Source organism: Triturus cristatus, chromosome 6 (genome assembly GCF_964204655.1).
Source record: "Triturus cristatus chromosome 6, aTriCri1.1, whole genome shotgun sequence".
In the NCBI taxonomy this organism is placed as follows: Eukaryota; Metazoa; Chordata; class Amphibia; order Caudata; family Salamandridae; genus Triturus; species Triturus cristatus.
In genome coordinates, this window is record NC_140589.1 from 1,483,357,771 (window position 1) to 1,483,374,655 (window position 16,885).

General features: G+C 43.6%; 1 protein-coding gene across 1 annotated transcript in view; it reads left to right on the forward strand.

Moving 5' to 3' along the window:
• EML6 (EMAP like 6) overlaps positions 1-16,885 on the forward strand; it is an 884,002-nt gene that overhangs the window by 645,775 nt on the left and 221,342 nt on the right. The window contains exon 27 of the mRNA XM_085612599.1: positions 151-277. Coding sequence (XP_085468725.1) covers positions 151-277 — 127 coding nt within the window. The remainder of the gene's footprint in view (positions 1-150; positions 278-16,885) is intronic.

Here is a 16,885-nt window from a genome sequence, read left to right on the forward strand (position 1 = left end):
CTCTTTTATTTTGAAAGCACAGCCATTACTGCCTCTTCTTTAACGTTTTTGTCTTGATACAGTGGAAACTACCAATAAGACCGAATGAAGACATAAACATTTCAATAATTTAAAAAATATATTAACATTTGATTATGCTTGTATTTAAAGGCTATGACAGTGATGTTGCAAGAGAAAAAGCTGTTGATTATACAACCAAGATCTACGCGGTTAGCATCAGAGAAATGGAAGGCACAAAACCACATCAGCAGCAAAAGGAGGTGTCGGCGGAGGAGAGGTACATAAGAGACAACTTGCAATTAATAAGGAGTCACTTCAAGCATGACGTTTCTGAATGTGTGCAGAGCTTAAACCAAGCAACCTTGATGTTGGCCTTGAGATGAAATATCTGTGTAGAAGTCCATATCGTAAGATCTGTCACATTAGGTGAAAGCCATCAGACTCCCTGTACCTTCCCACCAGTTTCATGTAACTCAGCATGGTAGAAGGGAAAATCACTTACTTTCTTCATAATAAATTTGACCGACCTACTTAGTTTTATTATTAAGTATCTAATTTAATATTTTAAAATATAGGCTCACACTAACCCATGTTTCAAATGATTTGTGAAGAATGTTTTGGGTTTCTGCTAAATTAGGCATGAAATACCTCTAAATATATCATTAGTGACAAGACCTAACAGTGGGCAGGCAGACCATCCTTTCTCTTCAATGCTTTTCTATGGCCTTCCACTCCAAGGACAATTTTTGCACTCTGTCCCTCCCTCCCCACGTAAGATATAGCACTTACAGTGCGCTTGACAACCCCGCTCCTCTCCTATGGGAGAGTTGTAGCCCACACTGGCTACCTTGCGGTCCTAGTGTGAAGAGGGGACACAATGATGAAGCATGGCACCCTTGGGTGAGTGAGGGTTCTCGTCTTAACACAGTAGTGCTCTCCAGTCCTTTTCTCTTCATACCGTCATATTTCATATGCCAGATAAACAAAATCACCAACTTTATCCAGTACCCTGCAATGGAACAGAAGATTTAAGGCCCTTACCTGTGGTTCCAGAATTGTTAAAGACTTACATTGGCAAATGTCAGCAGAACTGCTCGGGGAGATCTCCATCATCAAAACTACATCCAGTAAATGTAATTTGACCTAACATTTAGAGACTGGCTTAAGAAAGAGTAAAGACTTCATGAACTCTTTTTCTACATAGAAGGAAGGCACTACCTTAGTGATGAAGCCTGGACTTAAACCTTGAGAATTATCCATCAGGGAACTCCCTCAATTAGATAGGTGTTTCAGCCTTTCTGAATACCTACATAGGGGTGAAAATTAGGGGAGATCCCGGGAAGGACTCAAACCAAAGGATGCAGTACTGCAGTTTTTTTAATGAAGTGATTAATTCATATCTAATCAAATCTCCAAGGCTCTTGAAAGGCTCAATGGGGTCCACTGGATACATAGCTTAACCACCAATAAGCTCAGCTCAAAACCCTCTTGCAGGATCAGTAGTCCCAACCTAGCATCATACTCATAAGGCCTGAGGGTTGTCATAGAGGTGGTGTAGCTGCACAGGGAGGACCTATTCTGGATCCCCAACCAAATGCCACAACAAGGGGACAGCTCCGTTTGTGACCAGAAAGGGGCCACCACTATGAAAAGAGATGCCCCCTTTTAAATTTAAACCAAAAACCTGGGAGCAATGAATAATGAACATTCTATATATGACCCAAGAGTCTGATAGTGAAGACACCTAGGTCTGAAGAAAATGGGTCAGTCAGTCCCACTGGAATAGTCTGAATCTGACAGGTGCCATAGTCAGAACTATGACTATTGTTATTTATGGTGATCAAACTGGCGTCTGTCTCTTCCCAGGCGAGATTCTCTGGGCTGGTATTTACCTGTGCTTGAAGGGGTGTATACTGTTCGCCCTGATGTTTATGATAGGAGTGTTTCCACCTATGTACCAGCATTGACCATTGAAAGGATATTTGTGCTTCTATATTCTAAGGAGTTGTAAAACGCTTACTCTATTTGAACACAAAACAAAATCTGATCTTTGTAGTGGTTAATTTTGTGAGCTGTCACTACTGCACTTGATGCCACTGCAGGTGACAGCATTGATAGGGCTCAATGTTTGCAAAATGGATTTGCATTTAAGTCTTCTCCCGCTTGCATTGACATGGACGGTGCCTGGAAGTCTTTGACCAGTGACTGTACGGCTGGAAATAAAACCAGAATCAGCCTGGTAAAAATGTTTGAACCACCGCCACATTGCCTCAAATAGAAAATGGGCATAGGAGCATAACTGGGCCTTGGGATCCCATCCTTCTGGTATGCTTTTCTGAAAACAGGCCACTAACCACCAGCCCATCTAGAAAATACGAGAGTGGCACAATGGACAGTCTGGTCCAGCGCAACTCTGAAGAACATAATGCATACCTCCGAGAGTAAACAGCCAGATTCAGCATCCAGTAGGTCCCCTTTATACTGACTTGGCCTTTCTGTCGACAGGATCTGATACTGCCACATCATCTGTGACCACAAAGGTGTAGCCCTTGAGGTTAGCCTGCATGGCAATTAAAATAGGGACTATGACATTCACGTTCCACTTTGGCTGGCATTACTGGTGGATGACGAAATAAAGCATGAAGTCTCATTCCGATCTTTCCATTCACTTAATAGCAAATCCTTTACAGCAGCATGAGTGAGTTGAAGCGTAGATTGGCAATGGGACTGCCTGAAATGTGGCCTGTTGTCACTTGATTGAGTTTCATTCAGAAGTAGGCTCATATTTGAACTCTGAAAGACCATGAGGAGACAAAAAAAAATTACACAACTCAGAAAAAAACTGAAGATGGAGGTCTCGTCTGAATTACTCCCCTAAATCTGTCCTTGTTCTTGGTCATGGACTGTATCTGCAGTTTCAAGTTGTATTGAGAAATTCTAGAGGGCTCCTAACTGTGAAGCCCTAGTGTTATCTGCTTCTCTTTGTACCCCAATGACCTGTTTTTGTGGGGAAAGAAGAGTAATTATATTTGGACTTTTCTCCCACCATTTGCTATGCTCCGCTGCATTCTTCTAGACTTACCAACACAGACCTAAAAGTAAACCAGGTATGCCCCAAAATATATGTAGCTGAATCTGTTACCTAAGGTGACCGTAGAAAATGAGTCCCAGCCCTTGCAATCTCAAATTCCTCCATGGCTGAAAAAGTAATTAGGGACATGTACCTCTGTGAGGGTGGGCTGGCCTACACAAGACAAAACTCTCTGCTGCTGAGAAGGCGGTGCTGAGAGAAGGCATGTACCGTTAAGTAGAATCACAGACCCTGTAGTGGAGATCAGGCAGACATGCCACCTCGCCTAGCATCATGGCATTTTCACAGAAGTCGTCCTGTCCAACACCAACAAGGACTCACTTTGTCTTGTGCATGTCAGCAACAAAGAAATATAGGATGATTTTTAAAGGATGTATTCCTTTATTGTCATGTCCTAGTGAGGCAGAAGGGCTTGAGTGGGAAGTGAGTAGAGAAAGTAGTTTATTTTTTGGTGCTAATTGTGGTGCCTTTAAACAGAAGTGAGGATGCCTTCTCTATTATGTGAGTAAGCGGACAAGGAAGGGGTTGAGAAGGTATTAGTTGTGCAAACCTATCATGAACGAGGAACCTTAAAAATATCCTTTTGAGCAAAGTCTTCTCTCTGCTTGTATAGTATACGAACTCTCTCTCTCTCTCTTTCTCTCTCTCCCTCCCTCATGGGTACTAGGTTCAGATACCACTGTAACCTACCAAAGTCAGGTGGTTTTCTTGGTGGCAGTGATCACTTTGACTCCTGCTCCTCCTTATTCACTATGATCATGCGGTTTCTGCAGTGGTAAGTATTTAGCATGGGTCCACGTGTGTGCCTTCCCGCACGTGACATTGGAGAAGTTTCATGGCTTGGAATTCTGGGATGTGATTTGAATGGCAATCCCAGTCATTTGCATAACCATCACCTGATTGCTCCAGCCACTAATGCTGCATTGTTTTTCATTTTAATTTTACAGTGTGCCAGGCTACTGCTCTGCAATGTAAAAACAAATGTCTATAGATTTGCCATCATTTGTATCTTCAATGTGAGTGTACTCTTGTCTTGTTTCATGTGGGTTCTCACGTAGGTTGGATTGGCAGCCTTCTTGGGTAGGTAATTGTTTGGAGAAGATTCAGTAGTGGGATGCCTGTTACTGACAGAAGTGACATTGGGACTTTTGCACGTGAAAGCATAGTGTTGGTGGTGCTGAAGGAAGTGAGGTCAACAGTAATTAATGTCCTTTGCCCATACAGGAATCTCAGGGTTTCAGAGTTGCTCAATAACAGGAAGTGCGTTTTATAGATTGTGTCAGTAAGCATTCCTGCAAAGGAGCAAAACGTGTTTGCCTCCATTGATCTGCAGTGGTTATCACCATGAATGAATGAATGCATTTTTATTTTTGCATAATTACTTAAAATCTTTGCAAAGTTGCAGTACATTATCCAGAATTACAATAAAATACGTATCTCACAACATTATAAAACATTTATCTAAACGTGTATAATAATTTAGGACTGTAATTTGGTCAGTAATACCAGACCGTATCTAAGATGTGACCTTGTTCTTAAATTAATTGTTTTTAAAATTAGATATTAGCAAAGGTCCGTATTCCCTGGGTTTTTATGGGAAGTTAATTCTTAGTTCATTGTGGGGCTTATAGGTGCCGTGCAATTCTTTCCTGGGAGGGGCTATTCGCCATATTGCTCCTTCTGTTACTTCCGGGGGCTCAACAGTTGCCACCCCACTTTTTTTCCTCTGTGTTGTTTTCGATTAGGTCCCTTCGTGTCATGTTCATATATTTGCCAAATTTGGCCAGGTCTGAAGACTCTATACTTGACTGAAGCAGTGCCAATGCATCGGCGCATCTTCTGGTCTCATGTCTCAGGAACATTGGTTTTAACAGAATACGTTGATGCTGTAGTAATGCAGGGCAGCAGCATAGTAGATGTACCAATGATTCAGCCCTATAATTACACAGCCTGCAACTGACTATATTGTTCAATGATTTCCAAGCCGGGTTCAGTTCTTTCATTGGTAGGGGGACTAGGCGCACCCATTGAATTTCCTTCAAACACTTCCTTCCTAGAGGACTGTTCATGTATGGCTGGATTTTATGCGACTCGTATGCTCTAGTTAGGCTGGCCAGACCTCTGTTTACCTTCAGTCTTGCTATATCTTCGTTTCTTGATATCTGGTCGGTGTGCTTTTTTAGCACCCTCTTTATTGCAAGGTAGTTTAGTTCTTCTTTTGACCAGGATGCTGTGGATAGGTCCAACTCTGCCACTGTCTCTAGGCAGTATTTCTGCCATGGGTTCGACAACCTCTCAAATATTGTTCTCAGTGCCTCCTTAAGTGAGCCTTTCTGAGCTTTTGTTGTCTTGAACCAAAATTTAACCAGGTTGCTCCTGCATTCATATTTTTGTTGTACAAGGCCACACTCAAGCCGAATTAGCGCGTTTCTTGTGTATTTGGGGAGCCTAAAAAGCCTTTTATAACACTGGCACTGGGCTTTTTCCATCATCTTTTCCATCTTACCTGGGAATGCCTGTGATGCATACCCAGCAACCGCAAGGAGTTTAGATTTTGTGACTCTCATGATGGGTTTCGTGGTAGGGCTATATAGTTTGCCTTGGAGTTTGCAGAGGGCGTAAATGGTGGCTTGTATTTTGGCTTGCGTCTTGGCCTGGTGCAAGGTTGCCTTGCCTTTGTCGTTCAGCCATGTGCCTAAATATTGATATGCTCTTTCTGTCGCTATGCTGTTGCTGCCCAGTCTCCACTTTCAACCTGTTTTCTTCAGGTGTTTACCAAACACCACAACTTTTGTTTTACTGGGGTTGGCCACAAGTTTGTTTTCCAGGTTGTAGTTGTTTAGTGCATTCAACCCTCTTTGTAAACCTACTCTGGTGTGATCAAGAATCATCAGATCATCCGCATACTGAAGAATATTTAGTCATTGCTGTCTGATTTTTGGGATTACCAAACTTGCTCCTTGTATAGCTTTCCCCAGGTCTGCCTTGTAAAGATTAAAGAGTGTGGGTGCTAAAACGCAACCCTGTTCTAGGCCGCGGTCAGTTGACAACTTATGTGTGACTGTATCCCCCACCAGGTTGATCCTCACCCACGTGTTGGTATACAATGACATCAATGCCTTAAATAGTTTTCCGGGGATTTTCCAGCGGGACAATTTGTACCACAGTTTACTTCGATTAACCCCATCGAAGGCGTCCGAGGAATCTATGAAACATGCAAATACTGGCAGGTTTTTACCGGAGTTTGCCTGATATGCCAGGAACGAAAGAGCCATAATGTTATCTACAGTGGAGCAGCCTTTTCGGAATCCGGTCTGGTAAAAAGGTATTATTTCATTATCCTCTATCCAGGCTGTTAGTTCATGTAACAAAGTGCTGGCATAAGCTTTGCCTTCGATATCTAGCAAGGCAATGAATCTATAATTATTAGGGTCGGTATTGCTCCCTTCTTATATATTGGTTGCAATAGAGAGCCTCGCCAGGCATCCAGCACGTCACCTTGGGCTCTGCATTCCCTGTACAGCGGTGTTAACAGGTCTGCCCACTTCTTAGGATCCTGCTTGAACAGTCCACCCGGTAGGCCATTTGGGCCCGGGGCTCCGTCCCGTTTTATCTTTAAAAAATTTTTTATAACTTCTTTCGGCTCCAGCGCTTGACCCCCCTCCCCCATATCTATTTGGTCGTCTTCCTCCGCTTCGGACCCATCTGATTCGGGGAAAGAGCTGACATTTTGGCCACCTGGGTTTATTGTATATATTTCTGCCGTATGGTCAAGCCAGGCATTTGCTGTAACTGCATTCCGCCTGTCTGTTTTTGTATTTTCCATCTTGGCTATGTACTCCCAGAATTGCTTCTGTTTGTTCGGTTTGCATAATTCGAATAGTGTGATCCATTCCTTTTCCATCATCTGGCATTTTTCTTTCCATACTAAGTGTTTGTGGTTCCGCTGGGCGTCTTTGTAGGCTCTCCCTTCCACCAGGGTGCCACTTTTCTGGTATACCCGTCTGACCTGTCTGAGGGTGCGGGTGCTACTCTTCAACTTTAATGCTTCGATCGAACTGTCCCAACTCTGGATGGTAGGGGAGAAAATACCACTATGTCCCTTCTGTACTAGTCTCTGCTTGCAGCTTTCCCAATTCAAAACCGTGAAGTGGTTCCATCTATCCTCTTCACGAGTTTGTGCTCCTCCCACCCAGCTGTGCTGCTTATGGGCACCAATTCCTCACGGCGGTCGCACTGGAGTTTGAATTCTGCAATAAGCATTGCATGGTCGCTTGTTTCATGTTGTTGTATCTGGAAGTCCTGAATTATATTCCTCATACTTTTCCTTATGAAGATATAGTCGATTGTGGTTTGATTATTAAAAGTCAAGACATTTGAAGCATTGGGGTTATGTTGCTCGGTCCAAGTCTGAACTGAGATTAGATCAAATGACCTTAAAAAATGATTAAATTCTCTTTCCGCAGGGTAGCCTTGGTCTTTGTTGTCCGGGCTCAGGTTATGGAGATTAAAATCCCCAGTGATAATCGAGTCCAAATGATTGAATTCACAGAGCACTTCCTCTAGGGTTGAAATAATCCGTTTGGTATTTGCCATTTTTGAAACTCCCTTGTGGTTGAGATATACACTAATGATTAGGAGTTATTTTCTAGTTTTACCGTACCATGAACCGTTTATCACAATATACTGTGCGCTGTCCGTTGATCTTCCAATCTCTTTGATTGAGACCTCCACTGCGTGATTCACATAGATTGAGAGGCCTCCCGAGGGCCTACCATAAAAATGTAGTTTCCTGGCTGGTACATGAGTACTGGCAAACCCTTGTAGGTGGTTGTCCTCTGTAGCCCATGTTTTCTGCAGGCAAAGAATGTCCCCCTTCTGGATCTTTTCCATTGCAGAAACACTATTTCTTGTGTTTAAAATTCCTGCCACATTCCATGTTATGAGTCTCAGGCTTGTCATGTAGTCTCTTTTTGCCAGACCCTCAAAGCTTTTTTGTAGTGGAATTATAGCATATATCTTATTTTGTACTGCAGGGCTAGGAGTACTGCATAGTGTGGCCTCCGCACAGTGAGGTGGCTTTGCTAGGTGTCCTTATTATCAGAGGTCTATGCCGGCCTTCTTTCGAGTATTTTACTCTCAATGTGACCTTTTTTTTCCGCTGATTTCAATTGTAATACTGTGAAAACTCAACTGGGTGTCTACGGGGTAAGTCCCTTTTAGGAAGGTTTGTGTCTTTGGATCGTTTCTATATTGTTTGATCAAGCCACCACCTTGTGTGGCTAGCACATCTGGGTATTGTTCTTCTTCTAGTTCACGAGCCACTATGCCCCATTTATCAAAAGTGGTCTTTTCTCTTTGGACCATATCGGCAAGGGATGATGACTTCCATGTTGTTAATGTATTTTCCATTTTGGGATGCTTTTTATCCACCTCAAATTGTATACTGAGGAGGTCTTTGTTTGTTATTTGAACTAACGAAGGGATGTGATGAAGCAGCTTCAAAATATTACCCCTGTTAAGGAAGTCTGTCCTTCCACGTGACCTGTACTGGGGGCAGACCATGACTTTCGATGAGGTCAGTGCATGTACCATGTAGTTCTCTTTGGTGTTTAAATGTGCTCCTGGGGCTCTGTTCTCTGTTAGATGCACTTGGGTTTGCTCAATTGTTACGTTCTCTCTGTCCCTGCTCCCTCTGTGGTCTTTTCCTTTCGGTCCGTCCTCTCTTCCTGCAATGCCTAACAGACGACGTCTGTGCCATGAGGTTTTGTTTGTCTAGGACTTCCTCTGTTCTCCTCAGGCTTGGCCGTATGAGTAGATTTCAAGCTGCTCCCCACTACCCCTTGGGTTGGCCCTGACTCTGTGTCCTCATAAGATTGTTTGAGAATTGAATTCCTGCATGTTTTGTCGGTTTCCAATGATATTGGAACATGGACTAGTGTGTTCCTCATGGAGGTCCTCCTCTGTTTTTCAAAGATTGGGAAAAGCTTCCTGCTTGGCGGTTTTCCGCTTATGGTAGTTATCTTTCCTACTGTGGATGAATGCTCCCAGGCCTTTTGAGCTTGAATTTGCCTATTCATTTTTTGTCTCTTCTTTAATCTTTTTTTCTCTCATCTGGACAGGGGCTTATTATCCTTTATGACAGAGGTGGCTGTCTTTGGGCTACTGATGCACCTGATCTCGAGGTGCTCCTCTGATGTATCCACCTGTAGATTCTGACTACTACTGTTCCGTTTTGGCAGATTGTGTGGGTTTTTGGGGTTCAAGTTAGCAGTGAAATTGATAATGGAACTGTTGTTTTTTTTGTGCCTTATTTGTTGTTGCCTTACATGGGCTATGTTGAGGGTTGGCAATTACTGGGGCTGCATCTGGACTGACCTCTTTACTCGGAGTTATTAAACTAAGTTGTATCCCTCGTACCTCTATATTTTCTGCTGTGGGCGTGATTTCGGCCTTTGTTTCGGAGTTATTTCCTCTGTTACTTAAACTAAGTTTTTTCAAATCTGTAATTAGCATAGTCAAGACTTCCCGAAGGGTTGAAGGTTTTTCTATGATGACTCTGCAGTGGCAGTCCTCAATATTCACACGTTTTTCTAGTGTTTCTAGCTTGAGGCTTATATTTGCAATGTGACTGCCAATTGAGGGCATTCGTGGCTGCCATGAGTGTGTCATTGATAGCAGATAGCCAATTATTTTGTTCGTTGGAATCAACTTCAACCTCACTAATCTCTGTGCCTTCCTCTTTCTTGTTTTCGGGTGACCTGTTAGTTGTGACCCTCCTGGGCTCCGACAGGGTAGCTTGATCATACTTTTACCCTACGTGTTGTATCTTAGGGCTGTTTTTGCTGGTGTCTTTCTACTCAATTGAGTTCTGTGTGCTAATTTGGGGCAGATCCAACTCTGATGTGTCGTATGCCCCCGTTTCAGCATTGGTTCGCAAGCCTCTTTTATCTGTCCATTGGGCCCTGTCTGTTATGTGGGATAGACTTGGGTTCAAGCTCCTAATTGATGAGTTCTTAGATTGATCCCACTCGATGCGGGTCGTGGCTGTCAGCACTAAAGAGAGCTCGATCACACTATTCTCTTCCTCACTTGACAATAGGGAAATGCTGTAAGTTTGCCCTTTGGCGATGATGTCCGCTTTATGTGTACTGTGTATGCCCCAGGCTTTGCCGATGTCGGCACCGTGACTAACCTCTAGAGAGAGCGTTGAAATTGAGTCTTCGCTGTCCTTACTGGCCAGAGACTGTTGTTGTGTGTTTGTCACACGTTGCCTGTCCTTTGCGCTATGTTTGTTTTTAGGCGTGGTTTCAAGGTTGCCGTTCGTGATTGTATCTACTCTCCTATGGTAGTCCTCCAAAGCTTTTTCTCCCTTCTGGGCGTTCTCTGGGGATATTCTCTTGTAATAGTCATCCAAGGTTTTTTCTCTCTTCTGGGTGCTCTCTGGGGCTCCTCCTGGTTGGCGTTTTTTCCCCCTTTTACCTTTGACCCCACCCTCAACACTCGAGGGGCCATTTTCTGGTAAAGTTTTCTGTTAATTTTCCAGCTGCTTGTCCTACCGGCTGTTGAAGTATCTAAGATCCTGTATTTAGGTATTTTTGTTCTTCTGTAAGCACCACCTGCGTTCCCTCTTCTTAGATCTTTTGGTCTATGTCTTTTTCATGCGTGGTATTCTCGGTATTCCAGGCGTTCATCCAGATTGTTCATTTGCTGCAGATGGGGACTGTGTGGGGTCCAGGGATTGAATCTCCGGTATCCTCAGAGCCCTTGTTGTCTCTAATTTGGCTAAGCTACTATGTTGCTGTACTGACTGTTAGTCTGAGTTGGCTTGGGTGCTGGCTGGGAGAGGATGCAAGCCCTGGGTACTGGCTCCTAAGCCTCCTTCTACTGCTGCCAGGGGGGGTGGGGGGAGCTCCTCTCCTCAATGCCACTTGTGCTATTTGGGGCTTACTTGGAGAAAAGAAAAACGTGCTCACCGGAGCAGACACGTACTGCTGGTGTGACGGTGAAACAGCCGAAGTGAGCACCGCGGGGTCCGAGCTCCGGGCAGGGGAGGCGTGCTGAGGCACGAGCGGAGCTGGGAAGGGCGCTGCACTGGCTCAGGCGCAGGTAGGACCAGCGTGGAAGGGCTTGAAGGAGAGCACAAGTCAATCCCTAACCCACGTGGCCCAACTCGCCAAACTCTCGCTGTGCTCTCACTCCGGCGCTCACCAGCAATCACTCACCATTTGGTTTCGGTGCGCACGGCTCTTCTCCCCAAGCCCGGATCGGAAATGCTCCTGCTCTTCGACTGCTTGCTCACCTTACCTCGCAGACCAGCGCCCAGCGTCCAGCTCGCGTTTCCGTTCTGATCACGTGATTCTACGCTCTCAACCAGTCAACCAGCTAACTTTGCAAAACAAACATATTCTTTTAAATGGAAAATGTTAAAAGGCAAATGGGAATTAGTTCCAACAGGCTGTTGCCCACCCTTCTTCCCTCTCTGAAATATGTATCCCATCACCGTCTTTTACTGTGAAAATAAAAAGGGCAGCAGGTACTGAATATCTTTAACCAACCACATGTATAAAATACCAGATTACATAACAAAATATTGTAGCGATAATCTACAGAATGGTATGCATGGGTTCCATAGGAAGCATCCATCGTTTACACCTGGTTCTTAATCTGGTTACTCAATCCTACGATGTAGCAACAGTTAATAACAAAACTCTTTACCTACTGTTTGTATGTCATAAAGCCCTTCCAGGCCAGGATGACAGGACTCCCTGAGAGCTTGTCAGCACAGCACTGCTTGTCTGATTTGACTGAAAACAGAAAACACAGCTGCAGGAGGGTAAGGGAGAAGATGCCATCTTATGTATGTCTTCCCCACTACTCTTCTGCTCCTGTGCAGTAGTGGAAGGCAGGGGGCAAATCATTTTAGGAGCCGTACATAACATAAAATTATAGCTGGGTAAAAAGTAAATTACATGGATGTTTTTCACCTCGGGGTTATGAGTGACATCATAGACAACTCTAGCTTTGCTCTTGGTGTCTATTTCATGTCACTCAGAACCACTTGGTGAAAAACATTCCTGTAATTCACTGTTAGCCATCTAAAATTATATGTATTGTATGTTTAACCATACATTGTAATTCACAGAGAAATGTTGTGCATCATAAGGCACCAGTGGTAACCGCAGTCCGAGCGCTTTCTACTAGCATATAGCTCCATAGTGAATAATTCACTTGACAGTGGTATATTATTCAGTATAATAATTCACTATAATGAGTTATTGCCATTTGAGATAGTGCTTAGAAACAAAGCCTTCCTTTTGGAAAGAGCATCTATATGTGGGAGATAATGCTTCTTTCCTTTGAGTTGACGACTTACCTCAGACGGCAGCATTCACACCACCTTCCATGAAGTTCCCTCCCTGTTTAAGTATTAAGTACGAGTGCAACTAAAGAATTAAAAGAAGATAAACTCCCAATAACTTGCAGGGGTATAATGTATGTATTGTAATAGTGCTAACATTACCAGTACTACATATACTATTAATGATAATGAAAAAGAGGCTGTTTATTATCAAGTGAGCAAAGTACTTCTTTTGTTTTACACAAAGAAACGTGATAGTCTGTTTTTATTCTGCAGTAGTCAAACATGATCTGGGCTTTATATGGCTTGACCGCATTGGTGAAAAGCACAATGTGACAATTTCCACGTTCCAAAAGAGTTTGTTACCAAACTATCTTGAGCATCAAACGTACTTCCTTCACTTTCATGCCCTGTATGCAGCTACTAACATTTGTTTCCCAGTCTTATGTGAGTTCAAATCAGTGTGTTTATTCTGCCTACTTCAGAAGACTGTTAAGACCCCTGAAAAAAATCAACATTTTACTGCTGTAGCTGTGTTCTCATACTACTCTCATCTGAAGGGGGGCGAAGGGATGAAGCAAGTGGCTATTCTCAAAACCTCTTGAGAACACGTGGCTTATTGTGTGGTAAATCAAATGCCCTAAATCTGCTATAAGTGCAGGTGGAAGAAAGAAATCAATAGGCATAACTGCACTCACATTAAATGATAGAGCACTTAAATGCTCAGATATTTATAAAACAGAACTACTGATATTATGGAATTGGGGCAACAATTTTAAATGTCTACATGAAAGCTAATGGGAGCCATCTTTACCCAAGTAATCAATGGAAGTCCACCATGCCTATGGACAAGATAGGAGAGTTCAGAAATAGTTAGAAATAGTCCTATGAAACTTTTCAGAGTAACATGGAGCCCAAGGAAGGCCTCGTCATCAGTGGACTTTGGAAGTCTTAGGCAGGATGTTGTGGCTTTTAAAAAAATGTACTCACTTCAGGAACAAGATCACAAACAGGTAGGTGCTAGCCAAAATGGTGGATTGTAACACAAGACTTTTTCGACAGGAGACACAAGTTACATAAATGTAAGGTTGATAAAAAGATGAGAAAAGATGCCTCTGAGCTTCCAAATTTGAAATTAAGATCCTCTGAATAATGCGAATGCTTTTCCTTGGTGGATACATCTAATTGCAGTATCCGCAGCTTGTGAATCACCCCAGATTCCAGTCTAGAGCTGAAAACTCTTGCAGTACTTCTTGGTACCAGTAGGTGGCACCATCGGCCGCTGTTATGAGTTTGGCCCCCATCCAGACATGACATGGAGCGGTGACATCTCCCCTGCGCACTGCTTTAGTTCCTCTTGTTCTTCACAGTTGACATTCGAGGAACCAGACTCTGCCTTTGCAATCCTCTTCAGATCTGATAGCAATTCTGAAGCCAATGCACCCAGAATTATCAGGCCATCGTCAACTCTGCAGCAAATTGCACCCTTAGAGGAGGCCATGCTGCAGATCTTCAACTTTGCTCCTGTTCCCTCTTGTGCGCTTTCTGACCCCACGGACCCATTAATGGTCCTCTAGTCAAACTTTCAGGGACAGACTTGCCCTTGATGTCCATAGACCTCATGCAAAGTCAACCCATTTAATCACAGGTCCTGTGCTGTTCCTCAGCTACACTCCAATGCTGCATGCCTAGCCAGTTTTTTTTACTGGTGCCACTGCTGGCCCCAGTGACATTGTATCCCAAATTCAGATTATTCTAAATGAGAATTTACCCAATGTCGTACTACACTATCATAAAAGAGCATGCTCAGAAGCACTCCCTTCTGGGTTCTCTTTTCGTCAGCAGTATTCTAGCTGGATGGAAGCCATTTTTAATCAGGTTTGGATGCTATACATGGTCTTCAACCAGTCCAACAAAATGAAGATGAAGTAGATCATTTGTGCCCTCCACTTCATACTGATGCTCGACTGTACCTTCATTTTCAAAAAGCAAGGGCCCTCACTATTTTGCCTGAATCCACTTTGGATTCCCCATCCACCGACAAAAGTGCATACCTTGCTGTAGTGGGTCAGAGGGCATCACTGTTGGATTTGCCACTCCTGACTGAAGAGACTAAACCTAACATACTGACAGAGATACTAAAGTCCGGGCCTTCCGCTTCTGAGCCACTGTTACCATCCAATGTGGCTTTAGTTGACCTACATTTGGTGGCCTGGCTGAATCCCTTTTTGGTCCTTGCAGTGAATCACCTCATTGCTAAGCACCATAGGCAGTTCCTTGTGACCCAAAATGTTTCATAAGGCAGATCTTTCTAACACTTTGTGGGCAAATTCTGACTACCTTCACTTGTCAGGGAGTTGTGAACTTTATTCATGCAATGTCGTTCTTCGGTTGAACTGAATACAGCCCTAGTTCTAAATGGATAGATCATTTAACAATGCTTGTTGATAGTCCCAGAATATGATGCAGCACCCATCCCTTGAATTTCTTACAGTCATGGACACCCTCTGTGACTAATCCCTGCAGGATATGATATCTGCATGGTGCTAAATGGCACTAATGGTCCTATTGTTACACAGACCACATTGTCTACAATTAAAATATAATAATCCTGCAATAGCTGTCTTTGTTCTGGTAAGTACATATGGGCTACATCAAAAAAGGGCATTGGTGAAGCATGCAGAGATCCAATAATAATTTATTATTGTTTGTTTATATCAATGTATTATTAAAATTAATGCCCGGGTATTTATAACCATAGACAATCTCTAGTTTCAAATTGTTTATGAGGCAATTAAAAAAGGCTTTCTATAACACACATGCATCCCCTGAGCCTTCTACATGTTAATAATTAGTGTATTTGTTATACAGTAGGACTCCAGGGCAAGTAGTTGGTGTTGGAGTCCAATAGGCATGTGAGGCAACATGACCAAGTCATCGCCATTTAGTACATTGTTTAGAGAGGATCCACCAAATCGCGGAGGATCAGCTCTTGCTGAGTGAAGCAACCCAGGGAGATCATACATAAAAAGGGAGGACAACAGTTGGGCCGTGGTAGGTGCCTGCTTCAAGCCATAGCACAAAGAATCTCTTGTTGTTCGCTCTGCCTGATGCTCCACATTCACATGCAGGCAGGGTTAGTGCATAGTGATGGCACACCAGATGCTGCCGGCAGTGAGTTTCGAAATGTATAAATGTAAAAAGTGATCGGTAAAGAAAAACGGAATTTTGTAAGATATGGAATTTGTAAAAAGCTATAGGAGGTAGGGTAGTTTGGCTAAAGACTAAGACTAACGAGGGTCTGTTTGTGCTACATACGTAGGGATACGTGCACATTTGCAGGCCCGGGGGTCTTTTTAGTTTGCAATGGACGCTTAATATGCCTGTTTGAATTAAAACATCAGTTTATAAAGCTAACAGTGGTACCCAGAAATTATGTGTAGCTCTCCAATAAAATATACTTACTTCATCGCATGTCTGTTGTGGGAGAAACGGTGCACAAGAGACTGCTATATATTCATTGTCGGGTATGAGTGTTTCACCCTGGCTTTCAATTTTCTAGGGGAAAAAAAAGACCAAGGCGAGACACAGTGAATAAGTAGAAAACACTTTACCCCCACCCATTACGAGGGCACTTGCCTTTCATTTCTGATGCTTTGCAGATGTTTTAAGAACTTCTTAGAGTTTCTCATTGCTCAAATGGGTGCAATTTCTGATATTTATATGTTTCCCTTGTCTGCATTGTTTGATTTTGCTCGGGAGAAAGTGTCACTCATAGTTGTTGAAATGTCACTCATAATTACTCTGAAATTATGAAAATATCACACAGCAATGTGAAACCTTGGCAGCTATGCAGCAGTGACGGGGACTCCCAGGCCTGGCACTGTGCTGATGGCCGGGTCACAGCAGCTGGCCCAGTGGTGGTGAGTGCAAAGATGCTGCACCAGTGATCCTCTGTACCTGAGCGGGGTCGTGCATCGCCCAGCCCTGTCCCACCTTGCAAGGGCGTTGAAGCCTGCTCTGGTAGTTAAATGAGATTTGTGACTTCTAGGCGCTCACACGCAGCCCCCTGTGGCGAAATCACTTGTCCTTGAAAATTACATTGGTATAGAATCCTTTGTTGTACTCTCCAGAATTGAGGGGGGGGTGCGCAGACTGTGTCCTACGCTTCATGCTAACAGTTCAAGTTTGTTGCAGTGTGAGTGGGAATAAAAGTAGAACCTAATATTATATAGTAGGCCCAGGGTGTAACACAGGCTCCTGCGTTGCGGGGTGGTGGGCGCGCTCCAGGGAACCCCTCACTCAGTAGAGCCAGGCCTCTTCATTAATTAAATGATGCACGGTGCGCAGATGTCTCCTCGGTCTTCAGGGTGGGGGCTACAGATTAGCATGAAGGTGAGAATTGGGTCTGTAGTCAAATACACGTTAGTGTG